Consider the following 20,134-nt stretch of genomic DNA (forward strand, 5'->3'; position numbering starts at 1 on the left):
TTTCCATTGACTTGGGTGAGGTCTGATTTCTGAACCAGGAAAATCTGTAATAAATTGGAATTAAGTAGCAAGGTTTAAAATTTTTTTTAATGTTTAGTATTTATTTTTGAGAGAGAGTGCGTGCACAGGTGCGTGTGAGTGGGGGAGGGGCAGAGAGAAAGAGGGAGACACAGAACCCGAAACAGGCTCCAGGCTCCGAGCTGTCAGCACAGAGTCCGTTGCTCAAACGGACTCGAACCCATGAGCCGTGAGATCATGACCTGAGCCGAAGTTGGATGCTTAACTGGCTGAGCCACCCAGGCACCCCTTAAGTAGCAGGGTTAAGGAAGGGAAGCACTAGATTTGTATTCAGCCCTGGAGGAGGAAATTGGCACAGCGTCCCTGGGCAGGTGTTTGCTGCAGGAACTTGGCCTTGTGCTCCCGTTGCCCTGCTGATCTCTTTTCTCCCCATACCCTCTCGTCTGCTAAGTAACTAGGCTTTTCTAGCAAGTGATTGATAATGTGTCTTAATGATAGGTTTTAAATATCAAAATTTAAATGTAATTATTATTACTCTGTTTTTCTCTGCTTCTAACTAATGTCCTTTGGGCTCTCGCCTGTGCTCAGAGCCCTCAGCGCCCCTCAGAGCCTCAGCACAGGGTGGACGGGGCGGGGGGAGGGGGGTGGAAACAGGTCTCCCTGAGAGCAGCAGAGTGGGGTGCCGCAAGTGACTCTAATTTTTTACACAACCTTAGGTTTATGGAAGAGTGGCAAAGATAGTACAAAGTGCCTCTGCACACCCTTCACGCAGCTTCCCCTCTTGCTAGCGTCTCAGTGTCGCGGCACGTTTATCAGAGCTAAGAGAGCGACATCGGTGCAGTCCTGTGAACTACAGACTATTTGCATTTTCCCAGCATCTAGTCCATTTAGCTTTGTGTAGTGTTTTTTCCAAGTGAAAATGCCCCGTGCAGCTGCACAGAAATCTTCCCTTCTGCAGACTGTGCTAAGGATCTGCATTATTAGCCTCGACACCCGGGGATGGCAGAGAAATGACAAAGAGGACCTTGTTCGCATGCCGCCCCGCCTCCACAGGGCTTTCTCCAGAAGGGCACTCACGGAGGTGGGTCCCCTCAGCTCTCCCTGCTTCCCTGAGCCTCCTTCCTGGGGAGCGGCAGTTGCTGCCAAGGGGCAGAGCTGTGACATCTCAGGCAACTGTTCTGCAGTGTCTAGGCCCCAGTGTCCCCATGTGTCAGTCGAAGGGGTTAGACTTCCTCCCTGAGGTCGTTTCTGGCTCTAATATTTTAAGACTTTCAGGCCTCTTATAATCATTAGGATCCAAAGTCAGAGTTGGGGTCAGACTACTTAATTCACTGGCCCTCGTTTTCATGCACAGCAGGGTCGCTGGTGGGTCAGCCTTTGGACTTGAGTCCTGGAGGAAGAGACAGAGTTACTACTCGTTCCTTTATTTCTTCACTGGTGCCGTCATTCAATGAAACACGGTGATAGTGACCTCAGAGTTCATTCATCCAAAGGTCTGGTGGGTCCTGCTGGAGAGAGCTGGCTTGGTACCAGCCGAGCCACGTCTGAGCCAAGGTGGCTTCTGGGCCCCACCTTTGCCCCGAGATACCATCTGGCTGATTTCCTGCTCAGGAACTGGAATCGTCAGCCACGTAAAGGAGAGGTTGTATGTGTGCACACAGTACCGTAAAAGCAAATAACCTTTCCTTCCGTTTCAGTTCTCAGCCTGGTTCTCCCTGTCCCAGGCGTGTGTGCACTGTTCTGAGGTGTGAGAAGTTCCTCCTGTCCCAGCTCCCAAGACCAGGAAATGCTATGGGAATAAAAAGAATGTAAAAAGCGAAGCAAAACAGCCCCCCACCCCCGTCGCTCATCTCTTTGGGTTTATGGGTCTCCTCGTTAGGTTATTTGGTAGCGGTCGGCCGCTTGCGGGCCAGACCTGGCCTGCCACCTTTTTGCAGTCAGGTTGAACTGAAACACAGCCACGCACACGCGTGTTCATCACGCCTGCCTGCGTGTAGAGGCAGCAGTGAGGACTAAAGGCCGTGTGGCTGGCCGGGCCTCACACATTTGAAGTGTGGTCCTTCGTGGATTTTCTTCTGACGCCTGAAGTAGGGCATACGAAAGGAGAACTGATCCCTCCCCACTGCCGTCTTCTTCCAGAGCAGAAAATAGGACTGAATAGGCAGGGACCTCCTGACGGGGGGTGGGATGGATCCACTGAGCTGCTCTCCGCGTTGGAGTAAGTCACAGGGGACCGTGGGCGGCCTGCTCAGCAAAGGCCAGGCTGAGCTTCACCGTGCGGGTGGGTGCAGGTGCGGGGCTGTGCGGAGCCCTGGACAGGAAGCGTGAGGCCGTGGGCTTCCTGGAGGGCCAGGTAGGAAGATACGTGCTGGAGGCACCTGCAGTTCCCAGTCTGGGCTTGACTGCGTCAGTAGACAGAGCCGCGTGCCCGTGTGAATTGGGGTCTTCCCTGCACCCGGGCTCTCCTCTGGCTGCTGAAAGTCGGGCTGTGTAGAAGGGCTGAGCCACCACGTGGGTGGGGTGGTGAAACACGCCCTGAGTGGGCGTCGAAGCCGCAGCACGTTCTCACGCCACGAGGAGTGGGGTTTGGCTGCCTGCGGAGCAGCCCTCTCCCCGGAGCGCTTGACCCAGGGCTTAGCGGACAGTCCCCCACCCTCTGGTGGCCCCCGAGGTGTTTTGGTCAGGCGGGCAACCTGGGTCTTGGGGAGGCCCGCTCCCGAGGTGGGGAGGGGATGGCCCGATGCGGCCTCGGCCACCCCTGTGTGACCCTCACCCGCTGGCTTCTCTGCAGGCTGGCGCCCATGCGGCTGTACACGCTCTCCAAGCGCCACTTTGTCCTCGTGTTCGTCGTCTTCTTCGTCTGTTTCGGCCTGACCGTCTTCGTTGGGATCAGAGGTAAGCCGCAGTTTTTGATCGTTTTATCATTTACAGTTACCTTAGTACCCGCTTTTCAGCCCAGCTGAGCTGTCCCCACTCGCTGTCACCCGCTAAGAGCCCCGCTGTAGAGGGTGAAGTGCCACTTCTTCTTTTTTTTTTTTTTTTTTTTTTTTAATTTTTTTTTTTTCAACGTTTATTTCTTTTTGGGACAGAGAGAGACAGAGCATGAACGGGGGAGGGGCAGAGAAAGAGGGAGACACAGAATCGGAAACAGGCTCCAGGCTCTGAGCCATCAGCCCAGAGCCCGACGCGGGGCTCGAACTCACGGACCGTGAGATCGTGACCTGGCTGAAGTCGGACGCTCAACCGACTGCGCCACCCAGGCGCCCCAAGTGCCACTTCTTCTGAACCCACTGGGTGAGGGGTAACCCTGGCCTTGCCCCACACAGCAACCAGGGCTTGAGTTTAGCCTGGCAGTACCGGGAGGCCTCGATGGCGTACCTTTTAGCGGACGGTCCAACATTTCTGCAGTCTCCTGTGCTCGGGACCCAGCCTGGGCGCTGGCGAGTCCAGGACATGCTGGCTGATGGGGGCCACAGGCCATGTAAACGGCCCGGCGCAGCAGATTCCAGGGAGGGCATGAGATAGCTGTGAGCACGGGGCTGGGGTGACCGAGGGGACCCGGGAGGCTGCTCTAGTGACGCCCCAAGCTCTTGGCAGGAGGGAGCCTGCAGGTTGGCTTTTGCCTTGTGTTCAGGGCACCAGGTGCCCTGGGGTTCCAGAGCCACATCATAATGCTTTTAGCTTCAGAAATGCCTTTGAAATCATCCAGTCCAACCCCATTTCGCACAGATGGAAAACAGAACCAGAGAAGCTGGCCTGTTTTCAGCAGATTCCCAGAAACCTGGTCTCTTCAGCCCTGTCTGGGGGGTAGGAGACCAGGAGCCTATGTGGTTGTTTCTTCTTTCTTTCTTAAATATATTTTTTACTGAGGGTGGTCTCTGATAGGTGTTTGATTACGGCATTTCCTACTAAAGTCAAATGACACTTAGGCTTAGCCTGTCCCAGAGGCGGCTGGGCCTCCAAAGGCTAGTTTCTTAAACTTTTTTTATGTTTATTTAATTTTGAGAGAGAGGGAGAGACAGAGCGTGAGCAGGGGAGGGGCAGAGAAAGAGGGAGACATAGAATCCGAAGCAGACTCCAGGCTCTGAGCTGTCAGCACAGAGCCCGACATGGGACCTGAACTCACCAACCGCGAGATCATGACCTGAGCCGTTGTCAGACGCTCAGCCAACTGAGCCACCCAGGTGCCCCTTAGAGGCTAGTTTCTTAACCTACACTGGATGTGGGCTGGGTGAATGGCCCAAGGAAGCTGGGGAGAGGGAGGTCGTTTATGTGCTGTTTGCCTGCTGGTGACGAAAATGATGGTGACAAGCAACTGTAGCCTCCTCTTTTCCTGCCCGTGAAGTCACCAAGGAATAAGTTACATTAATCACAGCACAGGACATATCAGTCATCTTACTTGATTTTCATAACTGTCCTTTTAAGATTGGTAGGAGAGGCATTCATAGTCTCCTGAACTGCCGTCTCATGGGACCTCAGCCAACTCGTTTCCTTAAGCCACTGTTGGCCGCAACATCCGTGATTATATTCAACCTTTTCCACTCTTGCATAAGTGAAAAGTGATACACCTGGGCTGAGACGGGAAGAGCGATGTCAGGATTTCCATGTCCCTTTCCTTCTTCCCAGTGAGTGCTGGTATTAGGGTTCTCCAGAGAAACACACCAATAGGATATACGTAGATACCGATATAGATGGATGTATTGTGCCTTCGGGGCCTGCTCGGGCCCGATCGTATATGCCCCACTTCCGTCGGATGATGGAGTGCTGCTGTGCGTGTCCAGCTCCGTGTCCTGCTGGGTCAGCTGACACCCAGCTCATGATGGGCAGCGCAGGTCTCCTGGTAACTTGGTGGCCCACGGGTAAGCGTTTAGTCTCTCCTAAGGCCTGGTAGGAAGGCAAGAGCTGTGTGTCACGAGGGGAGTGGTTATCGTGGAGGAGGGCAAGGCTTTGCTCCAGAGTCCCAAGGGTCTGTGCGAAGATTCATCTGTGGGCCCTGCCAAAGGCTCCAGATGACATCCTTGTCTTCTGACATTTCAGACACCTTTACATCTGCCGGATCATGTGGCCCCAGCAGCAGGCAGCCCGCACGGCAGCCTGGAGCTGGTGGAGAGCCTTCTCTTGTCCTGGCCCCCACTCAAAACTTCCAGCTTTTTGGTTCACGAGGTAAATGGTATGACACCCAAGCGAGGAACACGTTGCCTCCAAAATGCAAAGAGGCGAGGCCCGCTAGGCGTCGCGCCTCTGGTTTGGTTGTAGGGGAGCCAAATACAACGGTTTATCTTTCACCTCAGAAGGGATAGCTCTACGTGGCGCACGTGTATCTTGACCAGATTTCTTTCCGTTCTCCCACGTGCGAGCGTCTTACCAGGAAGTTTACAGTACTCGCTGCTTCTTGCTCACGGCGGCTTGTGGGAGGGAGAGGTGACCAAGGTCCGTGCGAACCAAATTAGGATGTAGGGCCGGAGATTTGACACTCCTTTGAGGGAGGACCGTGAAGGTGTATTGCTGGCCTGGCTTCTGGTGGGCCTCGCTCTCAGCGATGAAGAAAATGGCGTTTGCTGGATCAGCAGCTGCCTGTCAGGTCCCAGAGGATGTGTGAATTTGCTCAAGCAATGAAACCCTGCCTGCAACAGCCGCTGCGGTTCGAACCACACCCGGTGATGCTTAATGGCGATCTGCTGTCCTCTCCAAGACCCACCCACCTTCTGCCCAGGCCAGATAGGCGAGTTGAACGGCCGTGTGGTGGGAACCTTTCAGGTTGGGGGATGGGAGAACTCACGGCTGCAGTCCCTCCAGGCATGCGATGCTGCTTTTGATTATGTTTTTGTAAGTAGAGGCTCCCTGCAGGGTGGGGATTCTGCCAGGCGCTGAGTGTATCTAGTGCAGTTCTGCATTCTGGAACTGGGGACCCACTGGGCCCATTGTGACACGTACCTGAGCTAAAACCCCACTGATTGCGTGACCTCCGTGAGTCCCTGCTCTGACTGGTGGACCGCACTGATGTTTTGGGTCTCCTGAAATTAGGGTCAGTTCAGAGCCGGTGCCCGGGGGTCCCCAAAATGTATTTCCTTTTCCCCAGTGTGCGGTCATCTTGGTAAAAGGTTGTAGGTTCCTTTGGGAGAATGATTAATAGTACACATTTTTGGCAGTGTACTGGGGTGCTTTCTTAAGGGGACCCTGCCTCCTCTTCACTCAAGGTTTGAGTCTGTAACCCGGCTCAAATCTGGAATCTATCGATGGGCTACAACTTCCTGTGTTTATGATTCAGGTTACACTTTTGTTCACTTAGAATTTTCTGCTTACACAGATCGGGTAAGACTATAGTAGGCTTCCTGTGTATTTCACTTGTGGAAACACCATAATCAACTAGCCAGCACCACAGGTCTGTGTGAATCAGATGGTCGGATTGCTGCTTTGACTCTCCTGTTCGTTACAGTGACCGTACCCACCTTGCTTTTGGTGGCTGAGTCCCTCTGCTTGGCCCCGCCGCTGCTGGGATTCAGCGACTCCCATAGCGTTTGGTTTCCCCCCGTTCAGTGGTCATGGCTCCTGCTCTCTGGGTGGCCTGCCGAGCAGGGCCGTCACAGAGCTCTTTCAGGATGCTGGGGCTCCCCTCACAAATTTATTCCTCACAGTAGTGGTGAAAGGTCTGTCTTCTGGGCTCTTCCAGCGGGTCTTAAATGACAAATCCACCCCAATGTTCTAGTCTCCCCAAGTCTCCCAATCCCCTCCTCTCCATTAAGCCAAGGCAGGTGTGGCATTTCTGATTTGCTCACTGGGGACCACCTTTTGGTCCAAGTTTTAACCAGCCAACCGAACTGTTAGAGCCCCTCCTAACTCCCTGAGCTCTAGCACGCAACGCAGTATCTCTGCTGAGTGAGCCCATGTCCATAAATCCAGCCTGATCCAATTTACGTTCCTTCCACCGTGTTCGCCACACCCTTAGTAGTCGTTCCCATACATGTTCCCCAGATTTCTCTCTGTATAAATCCGAAAACTCAAGTATTCTTTGAGAGTGTAGTGCATCTCCTCGTGGGTCATATTTGGTGCCTCATCTTCAGGGGCCTGTTGGGACTTGAGTCTAGTATTGTTCTAGAAGCAAAGAGGGAAGGTTGCTCAGCAGAATCTGCATCGTCTTGCCTGATCCTCAGGGATCACTTGCATAGGTAATGCAGGGTCTTCGTCTAGGAAGGAGGTGGGAGGGCTGTTTCTACTGGGAATGGAGAGAACTCGTCTAGTGGCAAAGAAGATGCATTGAAACGTAATAGCTCCACACCCCCAGCTTCCTCAGGATCCTCCTGTGCGTCTCCAGACCAGGATCCCACATCCCCAGACCAGGACCCCACTGCTCCCCAGTCAGTGCCCTCGCTTCAGCAGTGAGCCTGTGAGGCCGGTGTCCAACTTGCATTGTAATTCTGCCAGTTGCAGCATGAGATTCTGAGCTTGATTTTCAGCACTCAGCCCCTATGGCTACAGGTGATAAGGGTCTCTGTCAGGGCGCACAGAAGCTGTCAGATCATTTATGCAGCTCTGGAGCTGGGAATTCAAACCCCTGACCTCGCCTTTTCTTTTACCACGTTATCCAGGGACATTAGGAACAACCAGTCAACCTCATTCTATTTGTTTGTTATTAAAAAAAAATTTTTTTTTAAAGTTTATCCATCTATTTTGAGAGAGAGTTAGACAGCAGGGGAGGGGCAGAGACAGAAGGAAACAGAGAATCCCAAGCAGGCTCCGCACTGTCAGCATAGAGCCTGACATGGGTCTTGATCCCACAAACCGTGAGATCATGACCTGAGCTGAAAGCAAGTGGGACACTTAACTGAGTAAGCCAGCCAGGCACCCCAATCATTAGCATCTTTAAATCTAATCAGATTAGAGAGCCAATTCCAGAAACCCCAGAACCAATATTAAAAAAGCTCATTATTAATATTCTGTTCCTCTTTAACCACTCTCGTGCCAAACTCTGTATTAGGGTTCTCCAGAGAAATGGAACCAAAGGGGAGATACGTATATATGTATATACTCAGACACACATATGCATAGGAGGGGGGAGGGAGGGACAGGGAGACAGGGAGAGAGAGGGGCAGGGGTAGAGAAGAAAGAGAGATTTACTGTAAGGAACTGGCTCGCATGATAATGGAGGCTGAGAAGTTTCAAGATATGGAGGCATAGCAGAGCTGGTTAAGTTCCAGCTTGTGTCTGGAAACAGATGAAGACCTATGTGCCAGCTTGAAGACCGAGGACAAGACCGGGCAGAGAGCAGATTCTCCCCCATTCAGCCTTTTGCTCTGTTCAGGCCTTCAACCATTTGGATGAGGCTCACCCACATTGGGGACGACCAAATTTTTTCTCATCTGTCCACTGATTCGCCAGAATCATGTTTATCCAAGTATGTGGGCACCCCAGGGCCCAGTCAGTTGACACAAAAATCACCATCCTACGTCCTGTGGTAACATTGTTAGGATTTCAGATTAAGAGTGTGTTAGCGACCAGTGGGTTTGTCACCCCTCGTTTTGCAGATGTGAAAACAGATTCAAAAAGCCAAGTTGGCTAAGACTAGAGTCTGGACTTTGCGACTCCCAGTTCTTAATTCTTTCTGAGAAAGCAGATTGCCTTATTTCCTGGAACAGGGATTTGCTGAGATTGTGAGTCTATTTAAAATAAGCCTCACTGTGGGCGAAAGCCTCCTTCCCACATAGGGACAGCCTGTCAGCATTCATAACGGTTCCAGACACATGTTGCTACGTCACTTACATACTTGCTGTACGTACTCGAGTATTTCCTTCTGTACATGGCGGTTCCTGGGCAGCAGGCTGGGGATGGTCACCCAGGCAGCCCAGAAAACTGGCATCCCAGCTGAGTGTGATTTATTGTAGAACAAATTAAATTAAAATCTGCTTCACACTGTTTCCTTTGATTGCTTCTTTTAAGGCCAAAGCTCTGAACAGTTACATTGTAGGATTCCATGAAGCTTATAGATCTATTATTTCAGGAAAAGCCTTGAGTATGCATTAAAATATTTTATACTTTTTTATATCCTGAACTCAATACATATTTTTGGAAGACTGGATTAATTGGATGAACCGATAAATGTGGCTTAGTTTTTTAGCAGAAATTGTTATACTTTATAAAATCTATAGACAGTGTCCGTGTCATTAACGGTTTCTTGGATCGGAGCACTACTGAGTGAGCCATCACTGAAAGCAAAGGAGAGGTTTTGCATGTCTAGAGCCTGTGGAGGTCACACACATTGTGTGGTGGTCACGTGATGCTCGCCTGGTCTGCAATGTTGTGTGTCTGTTTGTATGTTTATATGTCCCCTAAGGACAGACCAGGAAAATAGGGCCATCTCTACATAATGCGAGTCTTTCTTGGCATTTGAAAAACAATCGATAGGGGCACCTGGGTGGCCAGTTAAGTGTCCACCTTCAGCACTTCAGCTCAGGTTATGATCTCGCGGTCTGTGAGTTCGAGCCCCATTTTGGGCTCTGTGCTGACTGACGGCTCAGAGCCTGAACCCTGCTTCAGATTCTGTCTGCCTCTTTCTCTGCCGCTCCCTCGCTTGTGCTCTGTCTCTGTCTCTCTGAGAAATACACGTTAAAAAAATTTTTAAGTGAAAAACAATAAATTAATTATTGATATAGATATAACCTGGTTTTTTCCTTCTCTGTTACATTTTTAGGGCCCAAAGTGATCCAGACTTCCGCAGCTAATTTTTCACTAAGTAATAGTAAAAAGGTAAGACTGGGTCGAAGTGGCAGCTGGAGGGGCCCTAGAAACTTCCCGGTGACTCAGACACGGTCCTGTCCTGCGTGGAGGGTCCGCACACCACCCTTGCCCTGCAGCTCCCTTCTTCGGCAGCACGCATTTCTTACAGCGCTGTCAGCCGCTGGGCCCTGGGCTCTTATTTGCCGAAAGGTCCTTTTCTGCTGCAGTGAATACCGCAGCACTGTGAGAGGCCGGTGGTGTTACCTGTGAGGGAGCAGCGGTTCCTTTCCAAATGTTGGTTAACTCCCCCTGATTCCTCCCGCCCATGAGTCTTACTAGACTGTAAGTTCTAACAGTGCTCACTCAGGCATCTGACTATTTTTTATTATTTTTATGCAAGCGAAGATGCCGTCTCCATGTCAGGTTTCTAACAGGCACAGGTCTTTCTGACGATTGTTTGGTCATTCCTTGTATGAACTCGGTTTAAGTGAAAAATCCTTTTTCTTTTCTTTCTTTCATGTGGTTGATTCTTCACCATCTTTAGAGAAAAACAAAGGTCCTTCCAGTTGGAGAATTTCAGTACTCTTTAATAAATGCTAACTTGTGAGAGCCCAAACAACGAAACCCCTTTATTTTTCTGCATATCAGACATAGTATCTTTATCTGTAAACTGAATTCAGTTGTCCTACATTCTCATGGCATCATAACAAGTTTAAATTGGATTATTTGCCCCCAAATATCCCCTTGTCTTCCTTCTCTTAGCTCCCTGGTGGGTTTTCACCCTTAAGATTTTCAAAAAAGCAAAAGGACAAAAATGTCCTAAAGCTTACCTTGTAATCCTTTTTCTTCCTATTCCTAGTTTCAAGGGGCCCTCTGGTTAGCCCGCTAGCATGTGTGTTTATTTTATTTACTTCTTGCCCTGAGGATCTGATCTAAGAGGTGCCGCCATGGAGCTTCCTAACCATAGTTTGGTCTTTTACAATTTCTGTCTCAGAACGTAAGTCCTTTTTTGACACCGAAAATAACAGCCGTCCCACCAAACTGACTTGCTTGCAAGAGCTCACGCTCACTTCTGCAAGATGCTAGACCACCCGCTGGCAGGCATCATTGCCTCGTGGCTTCGGGCACGCCTTCGGGCACAGGGAGTTTCCGCGGGGCTAAAACACAGAAATGATATATTTACATGCAGAGACTACACATTCTAATAATGTGTTTCTTTGGAACCCTGGGTGGTTTTCAAACACTTACACAGTGTTCTCTGTATCCCAGGCTGCCAGAAGCCAGTATTGTGGTTTTCAGCAGACACTGCTGAAAGTGTCATTGGCAGAAGTATTATTGGCAACCTGGTCCCCTCTAATTTTTCTCTCCAGGGGTGTTAAGACTTCGCAAAAGCTGAAGACAACCAACCTCACCCAGCAACAGGTCTGGCACACTGCTACTGGGGAATGATTCCTGTGAATACGGAAATACGTCTTTGATGTCCTTTATTATCTTAACAACACATCTCATTATATGTACTTCTAATTTTTTTCTCCAAGATGGCCTTTTGGTATTTAAGTAGGAATGTGATCCCAAGGCTGCAGGTGGTGGAAATCGCCTGCTTAGAGGTGTTTGTAAGACAGAGGTGACTGCAGTAGAAAGTCCTTTCTTTTTCTGGAGGCAGAATTTCCCTGTATTGTCTAAATGAAAGCTGCACGTTTCTGTTTCAGAGCTAACACTCCAATCTTTTCTGCTAATTGTAAATTTTTGTATATTAAGACAGACTGAATGAAAAGGTCATATGGATTCCTTAACTTTTTTTTTTTTTTTTTTTTGCCTTAGCTGAAGCCAATTCAAATACTTTCAAATCCACTGTCTACATATAATCAGCAACTGTGGCTGACATGTGTTGTTGAGTTGGATCAATCAAAAGGTATGAAGTCTGGCATTTTGGAATGATTTTTCTTTGTACAAAGCACCATATTTGAAAGATGGAGGGAGCTTTAGAATCTTTGAACAAGTTCTCAGAGGTGGATCACAAGGATGGTCATTATTCTTTATAATGACAACAAATTGAAAGCCCCTCAAAAGTCTGCCAGTGTCTTCCAGAGTAAGTTAGAAGTAAGTCAGCATTGGTCAGCTCTCAGGGAGCACCGATCAGCGATCAGCTTAGCTAAGTGGCTGCAAAGCGTAGGTGGTGCTACAGCAGGCTTTTGCCTTGGGGTTCTGGGAGAGAATTAAGTTCTGATGCCCTGAGGGAAACTTGGCAGTGTCTAGGAACATTGTGACATTTTGGTTGTCACCACTGGGGAGGAGGGATGTTACCAGTATCTAGAGGGAGGAGGCCAGGGGTGCTTCTAAACAGCCTGTAGTGCACGGGGCTGTCCCATGACGAAGGATTGTCTGGCCTCAAAATATCAGTACTGCTGAGGCTGAGAAGCCCTGCCCTGCAGCACCCACGGTTTTTTTTTTTTCTTTTTTTAATTTTTTTTTTTTAACGTTTATTTATTTTTGAGACAGAGAGACAGAGCATGAACGGGGGAGGGTCAGAGAGAGGGAGACACAGAATCTGAAACAGGCTCCAGGCTCTGAGCTGTGAGCACAGAGCCCGACGCGGGGCTCGAACTCACGGACCGCGAGATCATGACCTGAGCCGAAGTCAGCCGCTTAACCGACCGAGCCACCCAGGCGCCCCAGCATCCACGGTTTATAACGCATCGGCTCTGTTCATCTAGAGTGGCACTAGTTACATACCATTCGGGGGGAACCGAAGAAATGACCACCCACGTTATTTTCCATGTTCTGTGATGAGGCGAGAAAGAATTTGGTTGAGAAAGAATTTGAAAAGATAACCCCATGACCACAGTAAATTAAATGAAAAAAAATGTATATTACAAAAACCTTAATCCTTTTTTATAACATTTCATTATTTTTTTAAAGTTTATATATTTTGAGAGAGCGCAAGTGGGGGAGGGGCAGAGAGAGAGGGAGACAGAGAATCCCGAGCAGGCTCTACACTGTCAGCACAGAGCCTGATGTGGAGCTGGAACTCACGAAACCATGAGATCATGACCTGAGCCGAAAAGTCAGAAGCTTAACCGGCTGAGGCACCCAGGCGCCGCAGTTTTTATAACATTTTAAAAAACAAAAATAAATTTGGCATCACTGTGTATTTTTATGTCTAGAAAATGGTCTGGAAGGATGGACACAACATGTTAATTATGGTTACCTCTTGGCGATGGAATTATAAGTGTTTTATTTCTTTTTAATGTTTATTTTTGAGAGAGAGAGAGTGAGCGAGCGAGCATGAGCAGGGAAGGGGCCGAGACAGGGAGACACAGAATCTGAAGTAGACTCCAGGCTCTGAGCTGTCAGCACAGAACCATGAGATCATGACTTGAGCCAAAGTCAGATGCTTAACCAACTGAGCCACCCAGGTGCCCCAGGGTTAGTATTTTTTGTTCCTTGATTTTTTAACAGTGGACATAAAGACAAAATAATAAATTATATAAACAGAAAAATAAATCTAACTTTATTGTGGTGTAAAGTGAAGTTAAACATTTATGTGGGGAAATAAAAAATAAAATTTCATTAGCCATCAAATACTTGCCCTTTTGTGAACCAAAAATGATGGATCTGGAATGAAGGTTTTCACATAGGCTCCTGGACAATGGGTTGGAAGTAGAACCTAATGGAAAGGTTTTACTTCGCTGACAAGTGTGAGGTTTTCAAATGTGCCAAGGCTGAGGTGGTCAAAGGACCCTCCTGGGCTCTTACCTTTGCAAGTGTGATGTGCCTGACATGGTCTCTGACACTGACTTTCTTTCTTTTGTAGAAACGTCTATTCAGACAAGCTTTCTCATGACTGTTAAAGTTGATGGTGTAGCTCAAGATGGAACCACCATGTTCATTCATAACAAAGTTCACAATCGGACAAGGACCCTCACCTGTGCGGGGGTGAGTGCATTTGATTGGTCAGTGATTATTCATCACTATTAGTGCATCACTGCTGCACTATTACATATGTGCTCTCTGAAGTGAAAGCATTGAGTTATACCAATGGTGGTGTGGAAAACGCACCTAACTTTATACATTGATACCCTTAGAAATTCTTACAAACTTACACACATGTACACATGATACGTGAACCCACATATGATGCCTGGTGTCTACAGGTGACTCTTTACAGGCTGCTTGTCGTCTCTGAAGTCTGACGTTGTTCGTGGTCATTCCGAATTGCCGGGGTCTCGGGCGTCAGCCCTGTGATGAACACCCTGATCCACCTGTGGGGGCTGAGGCCCAGGCCCCTTAGGAAGAGCAGCCTGCTTGCTTGAGTGTCTCCTTTCGGACGTACTGTGTGGTTCAGTCCAAAGTGGGAAAGGAACCCTCACCCTCAATTATTTTTTGGCACTATATTCAGTTGGAATCCCAAGAATCAGAGCCAGAACCCCTCTGTATAGAGCTGGGAAGCTCCCTAGGACTCAGCAGGTGGCCTGGAGAACATGGGGAACATCAGAAAAGAGAATGCGTTGGAGTGTAGGGTTAGGAAAGTGGTTTCCCCGACAGGCCTCATGCCTGGCTTTCCATGCAGTCAGGTTTCATTGAGTCCCCAGAGCAGGCCCACGGAGCAGGCACTGTTACCAGAGCCCCAAATTATGTAAGAAACTGAGGCTCTGCAAGGTCAGAGTACTTGCCTGAGGTGACACTAGTGACGGGGGGCCAGGATTTCAGCTCGTGGTTTGTTATTGTGCAGCGTGTATCCTTAGCAACCACGCACCGCCCGGTTGAGAAGAGTGAAGAGCAGGACTGTTTGTCCTGGCAGGAAAGGATTCAGATGGCAGGGCTCCTGTTGGATGGCTGGCTCCCGTCTGTGGTTTCCTGGCCCGCATCTATGGTTCCTCCCTGCCTGGGCCTGCTCCCTGGGACCGCGTGGCAGCTCCGCCCGCTGGGTCGGCCTCATGGGCCTGGCAGGTGCTGCTCCGGAAACACAAGTGACTAGACCCTCGTTCTGCCTCCTCTGTAATCACCCACGGGAGCAGGGCTGGGCCGGCCTGTACGTGTTCTCCTTGACTGCAGGGTGGGGTTACGCCTTCCCTGACCATCCTCATAAAGTGGCGAGGATCAAGTCGAATATCATATGTGAGCGCCTGCGTGTCGGTGCCCATGGGGGCCCTGCACCTGCCGTGTCTGTGTCCAGTAGGTGCTGTGTTAGCTTCACCAGTACATGGGAGGGATGATGGATCCGGGGTCTGAAAGGACCTCTGCTCAGGCCGCAGCCCTGCCTCCACCCCCGGGCAGGCTGGAGTCTGCCCTCAGCTGGCCTTGCTCTTTCTCGCACCGAGCAGGCGGTCAATGACTTCGTCCTAAGGCTGGTGTGACTAATCTTTCTGGTTTGCGAGGACTGAGGAGTTCCCAGGATGGGGGACTTTCCCTTTGAAACTGGGGAAGGTCTCAGGCCAACTAGGAAGACTCGGGCACCTTGTATAGTGCCAGGCCGCCTGCGAGGCTGCTTGCCTGCACTGCTGTGGCACTGCCCGCCACACTGTGCACCTTGACAGTGGCCCTTTGTGCCTCGCCGTGGTGTCTCCCCTCTCCTGTCGGTGGCCCTACTTCAGTTTACGCTGTGTCGCCTTGGGGACTTCTCTCTTCTGTTCTGTCTGTGCAGGTCCCACCCTAGCTCTCCCAGGAGCATTGCCCTGACTTAAAAAAAAGATGGGATTTTTTATGTTGTAGAGATATCAACCACCCTTTACGCTGCCTTTGTCTTGATGTGAAGAGAAAACGCTGTCTGCCTCGGGTAGCAAGTGGTCCTCACTGGGCGGGTGACAGGCTGCTGTGCTCTCATCAAGTGATTGCACAAGCACATCGTAATCGGTGCTCGAACCACAGCTTGAACTCAGACCCCCACCCCGCCCTCCCAGATCGTCAGGTGGGCTCACTATAGCTTTTTTAAACCTGAAGATACATACAGCCTGAGGTGTAACTGTGTTGTTAACGTAAACGTCCCCTGAAAGTCCAGATTTGTAAGAAGTGGTCACCTGGGCGACATGAATACCTTCACGAGTGCAATCCTCTCCATTCCTGATCACGCCCAGGACTTAGCTGCCCCTCTCTCCATGCATCCTCCTGTGACCCGACTCTGAGGAACAAAAGGTGGATTTGGGTTTGCTGAGACCAGGCAAGGCATGCACACCACCTTCTTCTGATTTCTTCCCCGGCCCTGAGGTCAGCACCCCTGCCTTCAGTTTGTCCTTGTATCTTTTGAAGGCTTCTTAAGAACACCCAGATCTGTTTTCCTACCCTGACCTCAGACATTCCTAGCTCGGGGAGTCTCTGATCAGTGGTAGGGGTGACTGCCCTGTTCAAAGCCACAGCTGTCACAGGTGCCACCCAGAGACTGGGCTGTCAGACACGGAGAGAACTTCTGATGGGGTGTGCCAGGCGGCGTGGCTGTGCCAACGTCACTGCCTGCCTGGCCACCGAGTACACATCCCCATCTGGAGTGAGGGCTCCACCACCCCCAGTGAATAGAGGGGAGCCGGTTCCTAGTTGTACAAGACAGAAGACGGGGGGGGGGGGGGCTCTTGGCCGACAGATGAGCACACACACCTGTGTGATCACACTAGCCATTGTTCCCACAGCCTTTGTCTTAGGTGTGGGCCTGACCTCCTAACAGAGACTACAGGGGCTCTGCGTAGGAAGGACCAGGCATTGGGGCGAGGAGGCATGCAGTCCACTCTGTATATTGTGCAGCAGCTGTGGAAGTGAGCAGGGAGGAGAGTGGGGGGGGGGGTCTGATTTGTTGTGTCTTGGCTTACACCACCCCCCACCCCACCCTATTGTATTTGTGTGAACGTCAGGTTTGCATTGTGTAGTTACCTTTTTTATGCGGGTGACACTGTTCTGAATCATCCAAAGTAGAAAGATTCTAATGATTATAAACCATATATTGTTTGTTTGTTTCCAAAAATACCCATTTGGTTCTTTCTTTCTAAGAATTGTTTTTGGCTGATGTCTGAATTTTTCTGGGCTCTGGCAAGTTCCCTGGAGGTGGTTCATTGTGCTCCTGTGTCGTTGCCATGTGTTACTTCATGGGTCAATTGCTGGGGGAGCCGACCTTGCTTGCTTTAAAAACACAGCTCTTCCTTGTGTCTTTGCAGAAGTGTGCAGAAATTATTGTGGCTCACCTCGGCTACTTGAATTACACTCAGTATACCGTGACTGTGGGGTTCGAACACCTGAAGCTAGCCATCAAGGAAATGAACTTTACAGTAAGTATGCCAGCTGCCCTCAGTGTCTCCGTGGCTTGTTTAGTTCCCAGCCTTCTGCCAAATGATTGAAATAAATGTCAGCTTTGAAATCCTGTTATTTGGGACAAGGGCAGACATGCACAGTTTTTAAAAACTATAGAGAAACCATAATTTCTTAAATATACGGAACCAAGAATAGCTTAAAGGAACAACATGAAATTAGAAAGCCTTTGTGGTGTTCTGAGATTCAGAACAGAGAGAATAAAGAGTAGCCTTCCAGTTGGAAGGTCAGGAAGAGGTTGTCAGGTGCACCGTCCCGGTAGCCGAACAGGTGGGACCCCCTTCAACTTGCTTGTGGTCTGCCCTCTGGCTCCGCTGGGACCTGTGGTGAGGCTCGGGCACTGCTCTCACAGGGCCCACCCGGTGTGCAGCTTGCAGGGTTAGATTTCCCAGTCTTGTGCCCCACTGAAATCAACCTCTTTGTTCCTTCCGTTCGTTTGTTCCATGGTATAACCAGCACAGTGACCGGGAGTATGGCTTTGAGCTGGTTTAGATCCTGGCACCGTGAGCAGATTCTGTTTCCTCTGTTTCTTATCTGTAAACTAGCTGCCTCACAAAGCCTGTGGATCAAATGAAGGTGGTAATGGGTTCCTTTTGAAAAGCAGCCTTTTATTGAGCCAGACCTCACATCCCCTAGAAGCAGCCTGGGGGCAGCCACTCCCCATTCCTCCCTCCCCCGTCCCTGAGGGACTGAGAAGTCACTCACCTTCTTTCTGTCTCTGTGGATTAGCCTGTTGGGGACATTTCATGTGACTGGATTCTTACCATGTGTGGTCTTTTGTGACTGACTTCTCTCCTGAAGCATAGTACTTTCAAGAGTTCATCTGTGCTCTTGAGGACGTCGGCACTTCATTCTCTCTCTGCTGCGTGATGGTTCACTGTGTGGGTGGAGTGCATTTTGTGTGTCTGCTCATTGCGTGATGGGCATTTGGGATATTTCCATTTGGGGCTTTTATGAATAATGCTGCTGTGAACGTTCATGTGAGGGTTTTTATGTGGACTGACGGGCACCGTCTCCTGAGAGGTTTGACGTGTAGGCCCTCTTCTGCGGTCTTGACATGCACGGCCTCACCCGCCCCACCTCTGTACTGGTGCCTGCGGTCCCCATTTTCCCGGGGGGCCTCTGGAGGTCAGCCAGGCTCGGAATCATTCATCGTGCCTGTTCATCATAGGCGCTCAACAAATGGCACCTGTTAACGTTCATATTACTTATTTTTTCACTTTCTGTCTCCAGACTACCCTGAAGTGACTTTTATTCTGTACCTATGTGATAGCTTTGCAGATATTTAAAAACGTTGTCTCGGTCCCTCTGAGGTTCTTCCTTGACATGGCCCTCGGGGTGGCTTCTGTGCCTCTCGGGCTCCTGGGTTTCCTTTCTGTGGCTGCCCGTGTCAGCCTGGCCGAGGGGACGGCTGCTTGTCAAGCAGAAGGAGTAGGTGGCCCTCCAGGTGCTGCTGGAACCAGACAGCTGGCTCCTCTGGCAGCCTCCTCACCCCTCGGCTTGTGTGCTGCCTGCTGGTAAGGACTCCTTGGACTTTTTCCACCGTAACTGCTGTTGAGTCTGGCCTTTTTCATTCTCTGCTTCTTTGGTTGGTTTGTAACAATTCTTAGACTCTGCTCAGACCTTAACACTTTGCTCTTGAATTTCTTTTCAGCAGCTTTGACTTCTTGGTCTAGCCTCTCCTGATCTTTTGAGTTTGAATCTGGATTCTGTTCTTTGTCGTATGAAGATTTCCTAGAGCTTTGTCCTCAGAAAGTCTGGCCAGCATTCTGCCCGTGTCCTCAAGTTCACAGGGTCTGAGACAGATGCCCCAAGCTCAGCCTTGCTGATCCTGTCTTGTGCTAATCATCTGTGCTTTAGACTTTGCTATTTCAGAATTACCTGGAATCAAGAATGCAGAAAACAAAGAGCACCATGTTTCTCAGACAGGGGACCTCTCCTTTTCATCTTTATAGGAGCATCACCCCCTGAAGGCCTTTACCAAAGTTCTCAGCAGCTCTCCCCCAGGCTTAGTTCACCCTGACCCTGTTACATGGGTTTGGACTCTTGTTTGTTTTTGATTGAGGTTCTCTCCTTTCATCTTTTGTATCTATTTTATTTTCTCTGGGACTTCTTCCCAAATAATTTGATACACATCTCAGATAAACTTGGTACATGTCATTCCACTGTTGCTAAAGAAGGCAGGTGATGTGATCTCACTGGGGGAGTCAATGAGGAAGTTGCTGTCAGAACAGCTCACCTTGAATGCCAATAGGCAGAGCTTTGTTTTGGGTGGCACTCTTCAGGAAGTCCAGAATGCTAATACATAAGACCCTTGGGATTTGTGAGGGATGTCACCTAAGATTTTTCTACATTTTTGTACATTTCTGTATTCCCAGTACCCAACAGTGTGCCTGGAAACAGTTAAGCTTGAAATAAATATACCTGGGTTGAATTGAAGGATAACACCATAGCACTTCACAAATTAAGAAATTCAGATGGCCGGCGGACTTTGGTTTTTATCCTTGCTTATAAACCCAAGGGTCAGAGAATTCAGAAAGAAATGTCTTTTTTTTTTTAATTTTTTGAATGTTTGTTTATTTTTGAGAGAGAGAGAGAGCGAGAGAGCGAGCATGGGAGGGGCAGAGAGAGAGGGAGACACAGAACTTGAAGCAGGCTACAGGCTCTGAGCTGTTATCACAGAGCCTGACATGGGGCTCAAACTCACAAACTGAAATCATGACCTGAGCTGAAGTCGGATGCCTAACCAACTGAGCCACCCATGTGCCCCTAGAAATGTCTTATTTTAACCTGGAAAGTGGTGAAAATACCCACAAGAAAAATAACATCTAAGGTCAGTGAGATGCAAGGGCATACATTCTCTCGTACAGTTTAATGGTGTAAATTGATTTCAGTGTTGGGGGCAGTTTGGTGGTGTAGCAAAGCCTTTATGTGCATGTTCTTTTTTGACCTAGTAATTCTACTTCTGTGAATTTATTCTAAGTAAATAATTAGAAATGTACAAAGATTTCTGTTTTTCATAGCAGGAAGTTGTGGGTAATCTGTATTTCAGTAGAGTTCTGGTTAAATAAATAGATTAGTTTTTCTGTAGCTGTTAAAATAATGAACTAGTCAC

At 49.4% G+C, this 20,134-nt stretch overlaps 1 protein-coding gene across 4 annotated transcripts in view; it reads left to right on the forward strand.

The window, feature by feature from the left end:
• Window positions 1–20,134, forward strand: part of TMEM181 (transmembrane protein 181) — a 74,719-nt gene that overhangs the window by 31,373 nt on the left and 23,212 nt on the right. For 3 of the 4 annotated variants that reach the window (XM_025925660.2, XM_086708248.1, XM_086708249.1), the window contains exons 2-6: window positions 2,810–2,913; window positions 9,704–9,759; window positions 11,551–11,641; window positions 13,544–13,665; window positions 16,869–16,979. In XM_025925660.2, the coding sequence (XP_025781445.1) occupies window positions 2,810–2,913; window positions 9,704–9,759; window positions 11,551–11,641; window positions 13,544–13,665; window positions 16,869–16,979 (484 nt within the window). Of the gene's footprint in view, window positions 1–722; window positions 1,100–2,809; window positions 2,914–9,703; window positions 9,760–11,550; window positions 11,642–13,543; window positions 13,666–16,868; window positions 16,980–20,134 lie in introns of those variants that run through there. The other variant, XM_086708247.1, reaches the window with a different exon arrangement.

This window comes from Puma concolor, chromosome B2, assembly GCF_028749965.1.
Source record: "Puma concolor isolate L17-30 chromosome B2, mPumCon1.1.hap2, whole genome shotgun sequence".
NCBI classification, from domain to species: Eukaryota; Metazoa; Chordata; class Mammalia; order Carnivora; family Felidae; genus Puma; species Puma concolor.